Source organism: Staurois parvus, unplaced genomic scaffold (assembly GCF_062004578.1).
Source record: "Staurois parvus isolate SC_StPar_1 unplaced genomic scaffold, SC_StPar_1.0 ptg000347l, whole genome shotgun sequence".
Classification (NCBI taxonomy): domain Eukaryota; kingdom Metazoa; phylum Chordata; class Amphibia; order Anura; family Ranidae; genus Staurois; species Staurois parvus.
Window position 1 is genome coordinate 7,504,976 of NW_028318143.1, and position 21,663 is coordinate 7,526,638.

A 21,663-nucleotide genomic window follows, 5' to 3' on the forward strand; every position below is an offset into this window, starting at 1 on the left:
GGACATTAAGAAAAAAACATGCTGAAGTGCCTTATACCTATTGTAGGTAGTTAGCCAGTGTTAGGGCTATATTGTTTTTTGTTGTTTTTCTGTTACTGTTCTGGACGAGGTCTCTGGATGGTCATCAGCTCCTTTGTGAGAACAAGAAGGCTTTTTATTGCCATACACTGTCTCCAGTAAGGGGGAGGGCTGGGGAGGCACTTCATGTTTATTTAAATCCAGTATATATATTTTTGTGGTAATTTGTTTATTTTTCCTGCTGCTAGCCATAGTCAGCTATACTCAGGATGTACTGTATATATGTCGGTTAATGTAAATATGTAACTTATTTTTATTCATATTTTTTTACAACTATTTGTACATATCCACTTCCAAGTTTTGTTCCCTTTTCCCCTCCCTTTTTTTAGTACGGGATGCCCTGTTCCTGGGCTCAGGAATCCTTTTTTGTTGTCCCCCAGCCAATGAGAACAGGAGTAGTGCTACAGAGGTTGTAATCCTCCCTCAGAAAACCCAAGTAGTGATTTGGCTGGAGTTAGATTAGAATTCTGTCATTGTGAGTCTTATTTCATGGCAATATGACTAACAAGCAATTCTCACACACATTTATCACTCAGAACTGTTTTGTTAAAATAACAAAGCTAGAAATGTATATATATATTTATGTCAGTGGCTAAATGGTTAGCACTTCCTCCTGGCAGTAGTAGGGTCGTAGGTTCGATTCCCAGCCATGGCACCACCTTCCTGGAGTTTGCATGTTCTCCCTGTGCCTGTGTGGGTTTCCTCCAGGTACTCTTGTTTCCTCTCACACTCCAAAGACATGCTGGTATTTTAATTGGCTCCTGTCTAAATTGCCCCTAGTATGTGTATGTATGAATGTGAGTTAAGGACCTTAGATTGTACGCCCCTTGAGGGTTAGGGACTGATGTGAATGTATAATATATATGTAAAGCGCTGCGTAAATTGATGGCACTATACAAGTACCTGAAATAAATAATATTCTCGGTGTGTGATGTCTCCATCCGGGAAACACACGGCTTCTGTCATCTTCCTGCACAGATCAGGTGATTCTGGTCAAGGACTCAGATCATGGATACGGGAAGTCTTGGAAAAATAACTTTTATGTGCTTAAAGGCCAGATCTTTCTTCAACAGCTCCAGCCCAGGATCACCTTTTCTCCCAGATATCGTTTTTGCACAGTGGAGGAACAGTGCTCTTTTGGTGGAGCAGTGATCGTTTTCTACCATCTAGTGGATTTCTTCTGCCCAGCTCTGTACTATCGTGAGGATCTTCACTAACCAAGGGAACGCATCTACCCTTTCCATGCTGATGACTACTCTATGAACTCCATCTTTTCTACATTGCACTTATAATGTGCACTTCTGGTTAGTGTGCATTGTTACCCTAGGTCACCGTAGTTGGGACTTTTTTTGATCACTTTTATTTATTGTGACACATTTATATATTCTTCTAGTGCTGCACTTTTATTTTATTATAATAATAATAAATATATGTCAGAATCACCGAGTTATTCAACTTGCCTTCTAAAATAACAATGTTATCAAGAATATCCAAAACCCACAAATTGATATATTTGTATATTACATATAGAGTACAGTAACTGCAGTAACATCACACACATGATATTTTTCTGGTTTATTTTTTCTGTTGTATTTTCTTCAGATATACGTGGACACCATTTATAGATCGTAGAACAAGCTGAGGAATTTTCTTTGGCACTTTCTCAGGGTCTGGGATCAGTTCAAATCTTTGTAACGTCAGTGCGAGAGCGACTTTCATCTCATTCATAGCAAAGTTCTGTCCGATGCAGTTTCTGGAGAGGAGAGTGCAATAGCTATTGAATTATCATCTACAAATGTAACCCAGTAGAGGACATTTTGTCATGATAGCTAATATTCTCACAAATGAAGCTTATAGGTACCCCTAGATAACAGTTATCCCCATTTGAAAACAGCTTCAGATAACAGAAATTACTATATGCACACTAAGGACAAAGATCAGGTTTTGGTTAAAGAGAACCAAAAGAAAAGTCTGGAGCCAAACTCTACATCAAGAGTACCTTAAAGCCTGAGAGAAACAAAATTAGCACTTTTTCATCTAAGGAGCAGAAGGTTTACCTGTTGCTGTTCGAACTTTCCTTTTCTGGGATAATATTTCTTCATATAAGAGTCCAAGGATTCGTCAAAAATGCACTCATACTCAAAGGGCATCCACACAAGGCTCTACTGGCACAGAAGCTTAGCAGACCACCATTTGAGCCAAAAGGATCCTCCTCACATGTACCTCAAAAAGACTCAACCTGGATAACTTGTTACAGAGTATCCCCTAGCCCATTGACACAATAGCACAGAGCCATGGGCAAGAGCTCCAGCTGTTCAAATGCAAGCAGTCCATTAATATGAATCCAGGGTCACAGGCCATGATCTTGGACCACATTGCTAGAGGCTGGCAGATGGACATGGTCACAACTGCGGGTTGTATAGAAGGGACCGCAAGGGAAAACAAGATCTGGAAAGAGCTTTACCCCTTTTGACAACAGGATCCTTGAATACAGGAATGTTCCCTGCAGAATCATCAAGCTTTTGTTAAGCCAGGAAATGGCTGGGTCTACAACCGGAACAGCCCACTTTTTAGGATCCTCTCCTCAATGGGATAATGGTGAACAATTTGCTTGAGAGACATGAATACCTTTTCAAGGTGAGGCCAGTCCCTTTATAAGGCATGCTGTTATAGCAAGTAAACAAAGAATGTTTTTCCAGGCCAAGGTTGTTCGCCCTGGGGTATGGCCAATACAGGTTGTTCCATGTCTAGACATGTTATATGTTATTGTGGTGGAAATTTGTGGCTGCCATCATCCCTCAAATTAGTACATAAATGAAAATAATATTACCCTAAAAAGATGTGACTATGGGACAGCATTGGTCAATGAGCCAAAATGTTGCCATGTGTGCACTGCATTAATAAGGAGAAAAATTGTGTGCTTAAATTTGGGAGGTATTTCATCAGACTGAGACCTCTGAATTTAGCAAGGTGCTATTCTCTTCCACATGAAAGTGCACATACGCAGCCAAAAGAAATTCAAAGACTGATTTTAGTGGAGAGGAATATTCCAAAGTCATTCAGCTTGGGCTGTAATTCAAAGACACTGGAAACCTTCCAAGGGAAGTATTTACCACAAGGCAAACAAGGCATTTGCCTAGGGCAGCATTTTTCAGGGGGAGGGGATGGAAGAAGGGACACACGCAGCATAGGGACCAGGTGGGATCCGAGAGAGGCTGCAGGCTGCTTTATTGTTCCCAGGGATGTCCGGAGCTGAGAAGGTGAGTGTCTTCTCCCTCTCGCCAGGGTGGGGGGTTGTCCAGTGTATGGGGGGTAGTGGTAGAGGAAGGCTCTCTCGGGTGGGGGACTGGGGTGTTGTTGGTCAATGTCAGGCTCTCTTCATGGGGGAGACAATTTTTGTGTTGCCTAGGGCAGCACGAAACCTAAATACACCACTGAACCTCCCCATACTCTTAACGGTTCAATGAATTTTCACATATACAACACATGGAAGCATTCAATGAGTCAGTCCATGATAGATACGTTACTTTGTATTCTCTCAAAACTTTTGTTATGTACTGTATGACTGATATGATTGCAACTTGATCATATATTAGTATTGCCTTGTTCAGACTGTACATATTGGGATCTACATCTATTGTACTCTATTTTTTGCTATTATTCTGTACAATCTTCAGTAAACATCTACTCTTTAAAATTCCATATTCTCTAATTTATTAAATTATCCATCTAATTAAAATTCTAGAGAACAATGAGAATTTAAAAAAATGTACTTATGAGATATGAGAATATACAGGTTCTATACCCTTTTACTGCCAATTTTCAGCAATATACGCATGGCTTCTTGAGATGGCAGTCAGCCAGATATTACTACAAAAGAGATCAGACAATCCTAAGTAAAAGATCAAGGGGGGGCATATGCTGGGTGCCAGGGTCTGGCAACACCTTTTCTTTCACCGCTGCACAGGAGCTCATAGAGCAGGAGGCTCAGTGATGAGATGTAGGAAAGTCTAGAGCACCAAACGATGAATGTTTAAAGTATGAGGGAATAGAATACCAAATCTTTCTGATGGCACATTGTCCGGCCTAACAAAGGTGCATCTGAAGCAATTGAAGCCATAGAGATATATCCATCACACATGGCAGTAAGTACAAAGAGATGGAAGCAATGTTGAACACTGGCATGAAAACATCAAGAAGTGGCTTTCAGACAAGAGGTAATGTAAATAGGAGAATTGTTCTTAGTATTTTTATTAGTGTGCAATCTGTTTTTCTTTACAATGGCTACATCCAACACTGGTTGATGTCCACCACTGGTCTATGTGGTTAATTTGCAAAAACAAATGAGTGAATTATAAAACATGTTGGATCTAGTCTTATTCACCACAATACTGCCTACAGTAGGGAAATTGAGTTTTCAAGCATATTTCATTGCATGACACTGGTAGATAAAAATGTACGATTTGAAATAGTAAATGATTGATCTCATTCATTCCAATGTCTCTTGATGATGACAATAACAACAACAATTGTGTCAGCTTAGAGGTCTATTAAGTATTGTTATTACACATCTTTCACCCAAGATTCACATATCCACCCTATAGCAGAACTACTGCTACAGAGCGGAAGGGCTGTGCAAAATATGTACGTATATATACACGTGATTTTGCATGCCCACCCTGCCCGTAGCTACAGATATCAATCACCGGGTCCCAGCCGGAGATTACTCGCCAACACCCGACGGTCACTGAGGAGCAGTGACAGAGGAGAGACCTGTGTGTAAACAGCACATGGCTCTCTGCTGCCAGCAGTAACATGCTGCTATGTACATTTCTGCACAGCAGAGAAATACAAAGTAGCATGTTTACATAGTAAACACACACAGCACACAGTTAACCCTTTGATCGCCCCAGATGTTAACCCCTTTCTGCCCAGTGTCATTAGTACAGTGTCAGTACTTTTTATTAGCAATGATCAATGTATTAGTGTCATTGGGATGTCAGTGGCAGTTAGTCAGTTCACCCCCCCCCCCCCCCCCGTGTCAGAATGCCCGCCACAGTCCCACTATAAAAATCGCTGATCGCTGCCAGTAATAGTTTAAAGAAAAAACAAAAATAAACTCCAGAATATATACCGCCATTTGTAGATGTTATACCTTTAATGGAAACCAATTAATTTACACATATTGGGAATTTTTTTTAGCAAAGACATGTAGCAGAATACATTTTGGCCTAAATTTATGACGAAAATTTGATTTTTAAATTTGTTTACTGGATGTTTTATAGCAAAAAGTCAGAAATATTTTTTTTTTTTCAAAATTGTCAGTCTTTGTTTATAGTGTAAAAAAAACCCTGCAGAGGCAATCAAATACCACTGAAAGAAAGCTCTATTTGTGGGAAAAAAGGACATACATTTCATTTGGGTACAGCGTTGCATTATCGCGCAATTGTCAGTTAAAGTAACGCAGCGCCGTATCGCAAAAAATTGCCTGGTCAGAAACGGGGGTAAATCCTCAGGAGGGCAAGTGGTTAATCTTGGATAAAAATTGTATCAATCCTATGCGAAAGGATTTCTAAAAAGACCCTCTGGTGTGTGTGAGAATATGGAGAATTGATCATCAGTAGCATGCTGTGATCAGCTCAATATTTGTTAAAGGGTCACCCTACAAAATATGATGACATTAAAAAGGCATGATGAAAATACATGAAAAAGCACCTTTACTGTAAAATCAGGTTAAAAACACATACCTTGATCCAGCTGAGAAGGGAACAAAAGCATATGAATGTCGGCCAGTGGAATTCTCTGGTGAAAATCTCAAGGGATCAAAAACCTGAATGCAGAAAATAAATCACAATGTGTGTATTAATTTAACTGATCTCTAAAAACCCAAAATATCAATAGGAAAACAGAATAAAGTTTAAAAGCAAAAGGAAATGTTAACAGCATTATACAGCACAAAAATAAGAGCGTTATCATTAGAGTGTATGTATAGTCCAGATCATCTTTTTTTTTTTTGATGGGGTGTGAAAAAATTAAAACACTGTCAGTATTTTTATTGCTCTGTGTCCCCTCTGGGGAAGATTCACCTTCTCTATTTTTTCTGGAGGCGATTGTCACCAAAACCAAATGATAGGATATCCAACATTTTTTAGCCATCACCAGAACAGGAGGTGAGTGTAAGGCCTCATGCATGTTTTTTCTTTTTTTTGTTCTTTCCTGGACACCTTTGCTATCTCTCCTGAGAGTGTCTCTCCGGGACACCTTTGTCCAGGAGAGGAAAATGCAACTGAAAAACGCACCTAAAACCGCGGCTGGCATGTGTGTTATTTCACATTTATGTGTGTTTGGACATTTGACATTCACTCATTCTATTGGCTAGAATAATAATTTATTCTGACCATTGGAATGCATTAACCCACAAACACACCCAAACGCACTAGTGAGGTTTTTATGCCCAAACGCTCCTCTTCTTAATGTGCTGGTGGCAGGGGCGGACTGACCATTTGGAAACTCGGGCACTGCCCGAGGGCCCGGGGTCAGTAGGGGGCCCCATGAGATGCCCCTGGTACATTTTTCATAGGCTTTTTTGAGTTCTGCAAGAACACAGGGGCCCCATGATCCCCTATTGCCCGGGGGCCCCATGAGTTGTCAGTCCGCCCTTGGCTGGTGGTATGTTTCCTTTTTCTACCTCTAAACCAGCCTTTTGTACCACCTGAGGATGTCAGGGGTGCCACGGTGTCCTGGTAGAGAAAGGAATGTGGATCAGACCAAACTCAGCACCTCGGCTGCACTGCACAGCAGGAGTTTGGTAAGGAAAGTGTGTGCTGTGCTCTCCGCCTCCCCTACAGTGCAGTGCCTGGCAGTACCAATGCAGTACTGCAATTTTTAAAAGGCTATCTACATGTGTGTGTTTACATGTCTGTGTATGTACTGTATGTATGTTATTTTAATCCTCAAATCCTGTTCTGCTTTTTATGGGCTCATTCATAATAGCGGCAAGGACTGCCGCTCCATGAAAAGCAACCCATGCCAAGATGGCTTTTCAGAGGCATTTGGCAGGTAGTAAAGAGGCGATATGTTACCTCATCAACCCCTGCTTTAACCCCCTAAATGCATCATTGCAACAGCATGCAATACACACAGCTGTGGGGCAGTTGCAGCGTGGCCCCATTCACCTATTCGTATACTTCCAGCCATAGGCATAGCCTGTGTATGACCCTGACTGCTGCCTCTGCAGTTTAAAGGGGAGCAGTTAGGCATGGTAAAAACTATTCTCAACCACATGGTTTTACCCCCCCCCCCAAACCTTACGTGTTAAAGAGCCTTTGAGTCACATGTGTGCGACTGCATGCTGCATGTAGGGCAACTCATTCATTTCAATGGGTATCCCTACCTGAAAAAATGCAAGAAAAGAAGCTCCAGACTCTTTTTAAAAATCATGCCGCACTGAACATGCATGTGTGGGGGTAAGAAATAATGACACCCCTGTGTATCTGTTCAAGAGCAGCACGTTTGTCTGCATGTCAGGAAAGCATGCAATTCTGTACATGTTCACCAGCACAGTAATGTGAACAAAGCCTTAGATGGGGGTGCCTCGAGACTGAAAATTATTTTTCAAGAGCACCTGACTCAGAAGGTTGAGAAACACTGGTCTAGAAGGCTCGATTTCCACTGAGAGGAAATCTATCCAAATACTAGAATTCCCATGTTAACAATTGTCACCAGAACATTTGTCCCCGTTGGAAGATTTCTGCTTAATTCTTGTTTATATGAAAACTCCTTACATTGTGTCTAGCTGACAATGGACAGGACAAATAGATCAGTGAAGTTCCCTAGGGGGGCACAGACAGCAATAAACACTTGGTAGAGGGTCTAAATCCAGCTAGTACACCATGCAAATTTCAGCCCCCAATGAAAACAACTCAATGAGATCAGTGGGTGGCCCTATCGCCACCCTCCCACCCAAAAATCGAAGGAGCTGGGCAGAAATGTGTCAGCCGAAGAGCGGCTGTATCCAATCAGATGCAGCCACTGTTCAGGTACTTTAAAAGCCAGCAGGGCCAGCTGTCGAAATACAATAGTCACAGTGGGAGTTTTGTCCATCCGAGCTATATATAAAAAACTATATGCGTATTGCCAACTTTAGTCTTCCCCATTTTAGTAAAAACTAAAAAAAATAAAGTATGCCTTTGTGACGGGAGTCACTTTGGAGAGGTGGGGAGACCCCTGACTCAGCTCCCCATATCCCTCTTATGTGTAAATCACCCTGTGCCTGTTAGGGGTACAGGGTGATCTGTCCTAATATTGTGTGGGCTTTGTCTCAGACTGTGTAGACAGGTTTAGGAGATAGGTGGGGTGGGGGTTGTTGATTGTTTAATGTTAGGTGGCTGCATCCCATTGTTCTATTGTTTGTCTGGCTTGGGAGCAAACTATTATGGGATGTATGTGTTTATATGTATTAGCTTAGTGGGGGGGGGGGGGGTCACCAGCAGCACTCCCTCCTGATGATACTGTATGCTGGTGTGAAGTTTGAATACCTGTGTGTCTCTTGTTACTAAATGTAGATTGCCCCGCCCTTTGTCATTATTCAGGGAGGGGGGATTGTCCCCTGAGTGTATATATCTTGTATCTGTGTTCAAATAAAGTCATCTACTCTGGTTTACTTCAAGACTGGTGTTGTCTAGTCTGGTATGGTCAGCTGTGGTGTCTGTTGTCAGTGTTCGGACGGGGAAGCGGTATTCTAACGGAAGTACTCAAGCGCAGACTGGGTCGGTTCCGTTACAGCCTTTACCAATACCAATACTGGCATACCATCCATACTTCAAATACAAACAGCCTGTTGACCAATTCAGAGCAGTAGATACCAAAGACCCTAAGGATTTTAAATGTGGTACCAGGAAAAAGAAAATTATAATTACACCAACAAATATACACATAAAAACATATTTGTGTTATCCAGATGCAATAAAAGATCTTGAGAAAGAAATGCACATGAAGTGCAAGTTAAAAAACAAAAAAGCTTATTTTCCATTTACATACTGTATATACCTATGGGTTAGTACCCAAAATTAAGTTGGCCCATCTCACAGATACAAGGCTTATTCAGGACTGGGGCATACAGTAGATCTATATTTTGACAGAGATATGGTGATATTTACAGTAAATAGTGATCTGTATATATTATCCACATTGTACTATGATGCTGTTTCTTTTGTAGATGGATTGACATTTGTTAATTAGAGAGATCTATCTCATGCCCCAGTCCTGAAGAAGCAGTGTATCCATGAAGCGCATCAACTTAATATTGGGTGCTAATCCATATGTAGAAATGTATATGGCAAATAAGAGGTTTTTTTACTAGTAGTTTATGATTATACGATCTCTGTCTAGAGATCTTTAAAGTGTTCCTAAACCCCGGACCCTGCATTCACTATATCTGCAATTATTTTTGTAAATATAAACTGCTAAATACCTTTTCTCATCAGCAGTTAGAGCAGTCTTGTGACGTCTATCAGTATCCAGCCGAGCACTTGTTAAAGCTTGTAGGAGGAGTTTTCATTTTGCTCTAGGAAGATGCAGAACCCCATGACCTCTGTCTGGACAGTGCTGATTGGCCCTGTACTGATCACATGCACTCTTCCAAGCAAAAAAAAAAAAACCTCTCTAGCAACTAGCAATATACACCAAACTGAACATGTGCAGAGTGACTCCGCACGATACGTCTTATCAGAAAGTAAGAGGGAGACCATGGAAGAAGTGGAGGATCAGAGAAGACAGGATCAAACATCATTTTTACACAATGCATAGGATTAACCCCTTAGGTTCCACAGCGAGTATAACAAGCATGCTTTACTGAATATACAGACTGTTGTAGGTTTAGTAACACTTTAATTTCATGTATATGTTTTGGTGTAATTAGTATTTTTTTTTATCCCGGTAGCATATTTAAAGTCCCTTGTTTTAAAGTAGAAATTACTGTAGATACCATTGGATAAAATAATTAAGAAGAGAAAGAATGATCAATTATTTGTTCTTATTATACACACTTATGTTTAAAGTAGACCAACCTTACCTCTGGATCGTCCCAGACACTGGGGGATCTGTTTATGGTATATATACTCATTAGAATAATGGAATCTGTCAATTAAAAAGAGAAAAAGTCTGAAGTTCTCAATCACAGATTTTGGGAGGGTAAAGTAATATGATTAAATGTTTATCTTTAAGGGGTTACAAGACTATGAGCCACATGCACACAAAACACATACCTGTACCTTGTCATTACCCTTGGGGTTACGAATGAAATAACCCCAAATTGTAAAAAAAGATGCATTCCACGGCATTGCTGCAAGGCATTGAATTGCTGCTGCATTGCTGAACCCTGGCTGTGGCAGGTATTCCACTCTACCAGCTGTGTAAATACCTCTTCCCGCACCACACGCATTGGTTCCTCCCACAACTTCATGTGTCATGTAGAGATATATGAGCCAGTGGGAGAAACAACAGCATAAGGACAGGAGGAACAGGTGACTGACACCTGAACTGGCTACAGCTCAGCAATGTAGCTGAGTTTTAATAATCAGGCCACCAGAAGGCTAAGTATACAGCTTGTTCATATTGCTGTACAGTTTGGTACTCTAGCTATACACAGACAAAACAGCAAGAGCACAGGAGTTAAAAAATATAAATGTATTCTCTCTTGAGCAGAGGAGGTGAAGGGGAGATATGATCAACATGTATAAGTACATAAGTGGTCCATATAATGAATTTGTGTTTGTTCACTTTCAGGTAATTTCAGAAGACAAGGGGGCACTCTATGTCTGGAGGTAAAAAGATTTAACCTTCGAATACCGAAAGGCTTCTTCACAGTAAGAGTTATGAAAATGTGGAATAGACTCCCTCAAAAGCCGGTTCTGGTTAGCTCAGTAGGTTGTTTTAAAAAAAGAGCTGGATTCATCACTGAATGCACAAAATAGTAATGGATACTAATATTTCTAGGTAACGCCATGGGTAATTAATCCAGGAAACATCTGATTGCCTCATGGGGGGATCAAAAAGGAATTTATTCCCCTTACTGGAATGAATTGGATCGTGCTTTATTGGGCTTTTTTGCCTTCCTCTGAATCAACTCTGGGCACAGAATTATGTATATGAAGGTTTTCTATTTGCGGGTTTGTTTTTTTAAATCAGTTGGACTAGATGGACTAGCGTCTTTTTTTCAACCTGCATTTAGTGCGTATGCGCTAGTAGGCGTGCCCCTGAGGACGTGCATGTGCACGAAACGCGTTTGATGGAGCCTTACGTGCTGACGTCATGCCACCATGGCTGGAGATTGAAACAGTGGCCATCTTGGTATGCTTTCATGCACTTAACTCTTTGCTGTGTCCACATGGATTACTTTTAACCATTTACAATAAATACTACACTATATTGCCATACCTTCAGCTCCTGTGGTGAGCTTTTCCCTCTAGGAGGATCCTTTGCTGGTTTTGCATAGCCCTGACCCTGGAGAAGTCCGGTCCCTATTTATGGCTTCCTGAGACCCCCAATAAGGATCAGCATTAACGAGATTTACAAGTAGCGTTCTGGTGAGTGCACATCCATATAATGTGGGGGATTCCTATGTTGGATCATGAGCACTCTCGAGCATCCCAGCTGGTATTGCCGCACTTTGTAGTTCCACGATCACCGGGCTTTGCTGTGGCCAGTAGTGCCACGGACTATTTATTATCACTATTATTGCTGATAAGCACACAAGTACTATTTGGCACTTCTGTGACCTGTAGTGCCACGGACTATTTAAGTTCAGATTTCTAGAACTTTTATTATTCTATGATTTTATATGATCTGAGTTGTTTATTAGATAGATGTCACTTGCATATTGTATGATACACTTTTATTTACATAAGCACTTTATGATTCCATGTAAAACGGTTTATTAACAGAAACATCATCACTCACATTATAGTTGCTTTTGTTTGACTTAGGGTGCAGGAAGAAGATGTAATGCAATAACCAGGGGCCCTATAGTGGAAGTGCTGATGATGAGCAAGCCTCGGTTAAAATGGCTCCATACCCGCTTGCAAGAGATGAGAACCAATGGCATCTATATGGCCTTGTTCCATATACCTCACCGACAGAGCACAACCTCATAGGGGATGTAGTGGGCAGCAGTGCATTTGAAGAGTGCCATAGTGGAAGGCGTTTGTCAAGCATTGGATACAATAATGCCAGACCCGCCTTTTTCCATTATGCCTAATTATTAGGTTTTAGTATTGTTATTCTTTTTCCTTTGTTTGCAAACTCCATGCAGGAGGCGCCATGGTTGGGAATCAAACCCATGACCCAATTACTGCAAGGCAGAAGTGCTAACCACTAAGCCACTGTGCCGCCCTGTGTGTGTGTGTGTATACACACACACACGGTTGTTTTTTTCACTGGTACTCAGACAAGAGGTAATATTTGCAGAGGATGGTTAAGATTTGCCAGTGGATTATTGAGTCCCCACTTCTAGGTTCGGAAGATGTCTATTTGAACTGTCTTCACGAACAAGCTGAAAGTTTTATGAGAGATGTCATACATTCTTGCCGTTTTTGGTTCTCCATACTCCCCTCAGGTGCAGGTTCTCTTCCAGCCTGTAGGCAGCACTTTGTCATACTTGCAGTTGTAAAAACAAATTACAATAACATACGATATGTTCACTGGCATGATAAGGACATAACTTTGTGGCGACCGCATTCTCAGAGTGCACCATGGGTAAACACTTTGTACATGTGCTGAGACACTCATTATGTATTCAGAGTAATATGGCAATAGTAATGTTATAAGAGAAATTTCACAGAAGTATTTATTTATTTCAAGTACTTATATAGCGCTGTCAATTTACACAGCACTTTACATATATATTGTACATTCACATCAGTCCCTAACCCTCATGGGGCGTACAATCTAAGTTCCCTAACTCACATTCATACATACACATACTAGGGCCAATTTAGACAGGAGCCAATTAACCTACCAGCATGTCTTTGGAGTGTAGGAGGAAACCGAAGTACGCAGAGAAACCCACGCAGGCAAAGGGAGAACATGCAAACTCCAGGCAGGTGGTGCCATGGTTGGGATTTGAACCAACGCCCCTAGAACTGCCAACCACTTAGCTATACTTTCAAAAATAAAAAAACAGTAGTTGGGCTTTAAAGACACAGAACACACGATCTCAGTATATGATGCATTTGTGATAACTGACCTTTAGGCAGGCTCCGTCCATCAGGGAAGGTGATTGGTGAAGAAAGCTGACGTGCCACTCCTGGCACTGGTGGATACAGGCGCATGCTCTCCTTAATACACATGGTGGTGTACGGCATCTTACCCAGATCCTCCCTGATCAAACACAAACGTGAAATGTATGGTAAATATTTAATGCTCAGCTCAAAGTTTTTTTTAAATTGTCTCCTAGTAAGGGTTTAAACCCCACCAAAAAACAGCTCTGGCTGCAATACTCAACTCTTGCTCTTATCTCCTGCATGTGACTAGATGTCTTCAGCCTTCTAGGTTGAATGACACCCAGAAGACTGAGGACATCTTGTGGGTACAAGGACGTCATTGACTCTCCCACTTAGGAGCGTCACCACAGTACTTACAGAGTGATGCAGAGAACAGAGCTGGCTCAATGACTTTGCATCACTGAGAACTGCCCATACAGCTGTCACATGACCCAGCTCTTTCCCAGCCTGTCTACAGGGAAACATAAGCAGGAGGCGCTTCTAGTCCTCTGCTGCTGGTCACATGTTAAAAAAAAAAGCCTTTGGAATACGGAGTAAAAATAAATAATTCATATCAATAAACGGTTTTAAATCATCATACAAATATATATTTGAAATCAAATCTTTATTATTTTTGGCAATAACATGATGTGGGTGGATTTCTGCCAGTCATGGACTGTGTTATGCCACTCCAGCATGTGTCTTAGAAAAAAAAAAGAGGGAGATGAAGCCTCCATCAACCCACATGTAACATCCCTCCCCCGTTGTGTTTAGCTGGTTAGTGGGCATGGAGGAGGATGGAGGGAATGGGAGGTCAATTACCACTGTGTATACGCCCACATGGGTGACCATACAGGTGAAACTCAAAAAATTTGAATATCGTGCAAAAGTTCATTTATTTCAGTAATGCAACTTAAAAGGTGAAACTAATATATGAGATAGACTCATTACATGCAAAGCAAGATAATTCAAGCCGTGATTTGTCATAATTGTGAGGATTATGGCTTACAGCTCATGAAAACCCCAAATCCACAATCTCAGAAAATTAGAATATTACATGCAATCAATAAAACAAGGATTGTACATAGAACAATATCGGACCTCTGAAAAGTATAAGCATGCATATGAATGAAGCTGTGCCATGCATAGCCATCCAAAGCAGTGTGCACAAGCTGACAGGGAGGAGAACTGTATTGTTTACAAACAGTTCTCCCCATTGGAGATGACTGGCAATCACTGGGTACCAGCAAGTAATCACTGGCTGGGACCTGGTGATTGACAGCCATGGCCGCAAATGGCAGGGCAAGTAGGGTGCGCGTGAGGCACCCCTACCCGAAAATACAAAATCACGTATATACAATTAAATGTGGGTGGACTCCTGCGCTGCCAAATATCCTCACATGGGATGAAGTAGCTGCTAACACCTGAAGGAAATGAGCTGAAAAGATTATTTTGAACAAATGGTGTAGCGCTGTAAATACTAAAATACCATATTGTCAAATCATAATATAAATATTAAAGTGAAAGAATATTAATAAACCTTGTGTATCCTTATTATCTTAAAGGTGAAATACATTCCAAAGCAAATATAAAATCAAAAGTGACCAATTATAAAACCGGGACATATATCAATTGATATAAATAAATTAAAAAAAGTTTCAAGAAGCGAAGAAATAAGACCCAAACAAGTGAAAAAAAAATTATTATAGCACAACAAAAATATAGAATATAAAAATCCAGATTTTTCAATTCTTCAACTTTTATATTACCACTTTTTGTTGCGTGCTCATATTTATGGTGTCAATTATATCCATCACCTTCTAGTGAGTGCGCTCACCTCAAAAATTTTACCCTCAAGGAGTCAAAGAGCAAACAATATCCCCGGATGATCCCTGGTTGGATGGATCTCTCCCTTTAAGTGGACACAGGAACAGCTCCCACCGAAATCATATAAACGATCAAACACATCTTTAAGGGGTCTTCAAATGGCTCAAAAAAGAAGTCACAGATAGAACTTCCTTAGTGTAGTAATTAGATATTTAAACATTTAAAAACCAGCCAAATGACATAGATGAAAACATAATCTATGGGAAAATGGCTGCTATAATCTATGTATTCATGTGGTTCTTTTCAATCATATATATTCATCCATATAAATATGTAAATTAAGGGTTATGTATGCAGTATGACCATAGGGTCAGAGTCTGTCCAAATATTGCAATCATTTGAGATCATTATCATGCAGTTTTAAATGCTCCTTGTATATGTGGAAAATCCATGGGAAAATGGCCGCTGTGCTCTGCTTAATGATCCAATTCAGGTGCGGACTTCCTATAAAAGGTGTTCGTGGTCACCAGCTCTATAGCCCTGAAGAAGTCACGTGTTAGCGTGACATAACTGGTAGGAATAGAGCGTGGTGATGTCATTACGTTTGGACGGTAATCGCCATCTTGGGACTCCTTGTATGTACACCTGACTGTGGGTTACACAGTACATGCCTGCTGGGTCTGTGACCCTTGTTTTTATGTGAGTAGCCATTTGGCTGTTTTTTAATTTTTTAAATAATTATAATAATTATCTAATTACTTCACTATGGAAGTTCTATCTTTGACTTCTTTTTGAGCCATTTGAAGACCCCTTAAACTGTGTTTGATCGTTTGTATGATTTCGGTGGGAGCTGTTCCTGTGTCCACATATATACAGTATACGTGATTTTGTGCATCCGTGCCGCCCTGTAGCAGCATTTCTTCTATAGTGAGGTCGGGAAGCGGTTAATATTATTACTGACACTGTATGGTCATACACAATACCTTCTTTTTTGGTCACATCCTAACATGATTAAGGCAGGATGCAGTTTTAATCCCTACTTCTCATTCATTATTACCACTTAAAGGCTCAGACCAACCAAAACTGATTGTTGAGCATGGACACCAGTGGGTTAAAAGTGGTTCTAAAGGCTTGAGGTTTTTTGTACCTTCATGCATTATTTTTAGCTTCTCTGTGCAGCATTCCCCACAGCCCCCCTAATACACATCAAAACCCCCTCTCGATGCGGCGATGAGCACAAGAGCCTCGGCTACCCCAGGACTCCCTCTCCTCATTGGCTGAGACAGAAGCAGGAGCCATTGGCTCCCACTGCTGTCAATCACAGCCATTGAGCAAATGAGAAGTGGGGGGGGGGCAAGTTACAGCTCCATGTGTGAATGGACACACGGAGCGGCAAGTGCCCCCATAGCAAGCTGCTTGATGTGGGGGCACCCGACAGAAGGGAGAGGCCAGGAGCGCCAGCAGGGGCCCTGAAATGAGGAGGATTGGAGCTGCTCTGTGCAAAACCACTGAACACAGCAGGTAAGTATAAATATGTTTTTTGTTTTTTTTTAAAATATGCCTTTAGAATCACTTTAACCACCAACTAGCTCCTTAGATCTGGAATTCAGGAAAGCTGGTAGACATCGGAAATTTTTACTATCAAGCATCCATACAGAACTGCTATTTAGCTATGGATTGGATTTAGCCATTATTACTGAACAGAAAGTTTTTAGAAGGCCATCATATTAAAAAGGACATTGAGATAACATGTTCTCACCATTCCAAAATGTTCCGACTTCCCAAGAGCGCTCTGATCTCCTCCCGACATTTGTCCTGGTGTTCAGGGTATGTAGCCATACAATATAATGTCCAGGAGACCCCGCTAGCTGTTGTATCGTGTCCCTCAAACATGAATGTGTCCACCTCGGCACGCAGGTCCTCATCCGACAGGCCCTGACCATTCTCATCCTGATGGTTTTAAAATAGAATATATTAGCAAACCTTCCAACAAAGTATGTCAAACAAACAATACAAGTCAAAAGTTCTACTCTACTCTACAGAGGCTCCACAAAGAAATGATCAGATGGATCAGAAAAGGCTTCTTTTAAATCTCTGCCCTCAACGGTTGCCTTTAAATTTTGAATTAAGAAGAAATTATATATTAAAAAGTGAAGTTATATATTAAAGTCCAACAGATATTTAGACTGTGAAACTTTAGTCAGGAAATTAGGTCCCACTAGATCACTTCATATTGGCCCCTTTTGCAGGTATAGCTATATAAAATATTAAAATAAGGTACTTATACTGGATTATAGTCCAGTAATACACTGTCTCACCCTGCTCTGCACATGCTCAGTTGCTCTCTATTTTTAGGCACTGTGCTGAATTTGCAAAGGCTGATCTGCTGCCAGCCTAAAGATTTACTGCTGTTCAGGGGCTCTGGTCTTCAGCAAAATGTAGCCTCCAGCAAGGAGCAACAGGAGCATTGCTGGTGGCAATTTATAGTACACAATAATTTTGGTAGCATATTTATTCATGTGGAATATATGTGCCTTGCTTATTTTTTTTTATCAAGTTGTTATGGGTAAAGTTCCACTTTAAAGTGCCATTTTGCTCACAAAGCATATGCATGTCACTTTTTTGGATAGTTAGGAAAGCTCTGCTTGCTCTTTTTGTATCTGCTGAAGAGATTTGTCCTTATTTCCTAAGTGACAACATTAACATCAAGACATTAAAAGGAAGCAAAGGGTAAATCTCCAAGGAGACCACACAAAGCAAATTAAATACATGTGTGTTTTTACTTTATGAGGCTTTAAGAAACCCTTTATACAGATAAGTAATTAAAAATGTCCAAAATATTTGTGCATGGTAAGCATGATGGCCTTAGTGTGAGGACTGGTATACCCCAAAACTTGAAAAATACATATATGCATTACAGTATGTGAATGAGCACCTTTTATTGCATATTCTATCAATATGGGAAATGTAAAGTTCTCAAAACTGAACACAAATTGGGAATTTTTGTATCTACATCACTTTGATGTGCAGCTTATTGCTAATGTCTATTGTTAGCTGTCATATGGTACAGGAGACAACAAAATTATGGTTAGTATGGATATAGGATTCCTGGGAAGAAAGGCAAATGCAGGCTCCCAAATGCTTGTTATCTGACTGTTATGTTGACCTCTAGTTATAATACACTATAGTGGAAACATGTTAACTCCGTACTCAGTGTCAAATTATAATTCTGAAATAATAATAATATTAATAATAATCAGCAAGTACAGCAACAATACCCACACACAAGAGATCTAACAATAATAAACTCATAAGTGTTGCACTACCTTTTTAAGAGCTAATATCCACTCAGGACATTTATATAACCATTCAAATATTGAACAGCAAAGTATAATGAGTGACCAGTGCAATAAATCAAATGTGAAACTTGAAATAGTTAACAATAGTGAAAAAGTCCATTTCCACAGGAATAAATATAAAATTTCAAAGCCAAATCCGTGTGCATGACAAATTAGATGATGATCTCCTCCACCAACATAGATATCAAGCCTATTACCAGAAAATTCATATTACCAGAATAATATGACAAGTCATCACAGGAGGTCAAACATGTTTGCCACAGAAAAGATCATATTTTGGATGCTAATGAGCCCTTCAAGATCAATCCTCCTCAGCCTCACAGGTAACTCCACACAATTTATAGGAAGGCCATAATGAAGGAAAGAAGAAGATTCCACATAGTATAAACCAAAATACCAAATCCGGGTTTATTCGATTAAAACATACTCATAAACAAAAGCAGCATAACAGTGTTTAACAAATACGAAATGCGTCGGACAGAGTGTAGGATGTGACGTCATCACTCACGCCAAGCGGTGTTATTTTTTTAAAGAATTAAACATGTTCCATACAGTATATCCTGAGACATTGACCCCAGAACAAGAATGCAGTTTAGCAAAGACAGATGTCCTAATGTGCATACATGTTCCAAGTCAGTGACACAAAGGTTTGAAGCAAGGGGGCCAGCAATATAGTCAGGAAACTGGTACTTGCAGAATGACAACAGGCATCTCACGTTTCTCTTAGTAAAGGCTTGCTCTGAAAGAACTCGCTTTTGATAATCTGTTAAAAGTTTACATATGTATCCCCGGTGTTGTTGAAATCTTTTCTGCATGCACCAATGAAAATAATTTCTATGTAATCAGTCTTTTCAGCTTGGATTTGGTACCTTGGCATAGAGAAGAATGTCAAGAAAGTCCAGGTGTCTCTTCTGCTTGACCTTCTCCAGCTCATTGTCCTGTTTAAGAGATTCTTTCCGCTGCTTGATAACATTATCTGTATTGGAAAAACATTGGTTCAACTAAGCGAACATCATGATGTCATAACATACAGTATATTATGCTGTTACTGTCACTTAACACAAGTCTGAAATGTTAATATATCATACCCTTAGAACAAAAAAAAAAGATAAATTCAGAGGGAATTCAAATGAAGCTATAAGTATATTTGATTGTATATAAGATCCAAAACCAGGACAAATCTCAATAACTACTCATCAAATACAGATAAATCAATAAACAAATTCAAATAAAGTACACGGTCGCCAAGGTACTACTTCCCCCCTAGGAAGCTAAGATATGAACAATTGCTCAGCGTCAAAATTGGTATTCAATCAAAAGTCCTTAAACACATTTTGTAGAAATTCATACTATTATTAGATGATTATTTGGTCAGAGGCAGAGTGGAAAGGAGCAGGGTTCAAGTTGTGAAGGTTTCTGCGGGTAATTGTTTGCTGCTTGGAGGAATAGGTGTTTGAAGACGAGGACACTGTGAAGGTGATGGGATTGTGATCAGAGAGAGGAAAGGGGGTGTTTGTGAGGTTGTAGGGAGTGCAAAGATGGGAGAAAACAAGGTCTAATGTATTCCCATCAGAGTGAGTGGAGGACTGTATACACTGTGCTAATGCAAAAGATGAGGTTAGGTTGAAGAGTTGGGATGTAGCCGGGTTGTTGTCATTAATAGGGATGTTAAAATCTCCGAGAATGATAGTGGGTAGTTCAGAGGAGAGAAAGTAGGGTAGCCAGGTGGAGAAATCATCAAGAAAGTGGGACACCCGTCCAGGAGGCCGATAGATCACTGCAATCCTCGAGAATTGGGAGAAAACAGCCGGATGCAGTGAGTCTCATAAGAAGAGAAGCATAGAGAGGGAGGGTTAGGGAGGACTTGAAAAGTCTCTGACCTCCTGCATGTGCAGATGGCAGCTGACAAGAACGAGGGATATTTTTATGGACTGCTAAGAAACAAACTTTTAGAAACAGGGAAATGTTTCATTTTTCTGATGGTTGGCAACCATGCTGAGAGAATGTTTGGACCGCTCATTTCCCCCTTATCTATGACCCTGCTTACCTGTGTGTGCATGAGCTAGTCTTTGTGCCCTCCGGAAGCGGTATCCATGGGGGCTCAGGTTGAAGATGAGATCACTATGGTATGGGAAAGTTCGGAATCGATAATCCACCAAATAGGACATCTCATAGACAGCCTTGATGTATTCACTTTCACTGTAAGGGGACAAAATATGAGACCAGTCTATGACATGCAGCAATCTCTTTCAGCCACCAGGTGTCCTAATAGCAATAAGCCAAAATATATTTTAGTACCTCTGTGAAAGTACTGACCTGTCATTCTGGCAGTTGCTTTGGTAACTGAAGGCACACTTCATGATGGTGTCCAGCGTCATGAGGCTGACATGATGGAACAGCTCTACAGATTTCTTCTCTGAGACCAGATGTTCCCATTTGTCCTAATGAAGATAAAACAAGAAATAGTAATTTAATGCCATCATTTATTAAAGTATAACTAAAATGCAAAACTTTTTTTTGTTTCATTTTGAATAGAGTGGAAACGGATTAGAACACTTGTTTTTATTGCTGTCCGTGTCACCATTTCAGAGATTCACTCTCTCCATTTGACTTGTATATCTCTATCACAGAGTGAAAGTGAAAGAAAATACCAAGTTTGGTTTTGCCAACAGAACAGGAACAGCAAGAAAGTCTTCCAATAGGGACACTAGTGCTGGAGACTAGGGGTGGTAGATGGGTGCTATAGCACCCCCAAAAATATTTCTAGCCCCCCATTTTTCCGCAGTGTTCTCCTTTAACTTAGTGCCCACAGCGTTTCCTTTTACATCAGGGTCCGCAGAGTTCCCTCTTGCACTGTAAAGGGGAACCCTGTAGACTGATGTAAGGGGGAACACTGGGGCCTCTGGTGTAAGGAGGAAGTCAGTGGTACAGCAATTAGGAATATTTTGTGGGTACAAGTACCATTATATGTGTGCAGTGTATATAGTGACTAGGCACAGATTCTGTTACTAATCCCCTTTAAGCTCCTCCCACTGTTAGCCAAAATCTGGCCATGTATACTAATCACTGTGGCGTGCTACGCATACCGCGGAACTTATTTTTCTGTTTTATCCCAGGGTGCCCCAGGTCTTTTATCATCC

General features: G+C 40.5%; 1 protein-coding gene across 1 annotated transcript in view; it reads right to left on the bottom strand.

Moving 5' to 3' along the window:
• Nucleotides 1-1,567: 1,567 nt before the first annotated feature.
• LOC149456826 (cytochrome P450 4B1-like) overlaps nucleotides 1,568-21,663 on the bottom strand; it is a 43,364-nt gene continuing 23,268 nt past the window's right edge. Inside the window, exons 5-12 of the mRNA XM_089684432.1 lie at nucleotides 20,840-20,964; nucleotides 20,571-20,722; nucleotides 19,393-19,499; nucleotides 16,924-17,114; nucleotides 13,322-13,455; nucleotides 10,151-10,215; nucleotides 5,826-5,908; nucleotides 1,568-1,831 (exon numbers count right to left, since the gene is read on the bottom strand). Of these exons, the coding sequence (XP_089540558.1) occupies nucleotides 1,654-1,831; nucleotides 5,826-5,908; nucleotides 10,151-10,215; nucleotides 13,322-13,455; nucleotides 16,924-17,114; nucleotides 19,393-19,499; nucleotides 20,571-20,722; nucleotides 20,840-20,964 (1,035 nt within the window). The 3' untranslated portion in view covers nucleotides 1,568-1,653. The remainder of the gene's footprint in view (nucleotides 1,832-5,825; nucleotides 5,909-10,150; nucleotides 10,216-13,321; nucleotides 13,456-16,923; nucleotides 17,115-19,392; nucleotides 19,500-20,570; nucleotides 20,723-20,839; nucleotides 20,965-21,663) is intronic.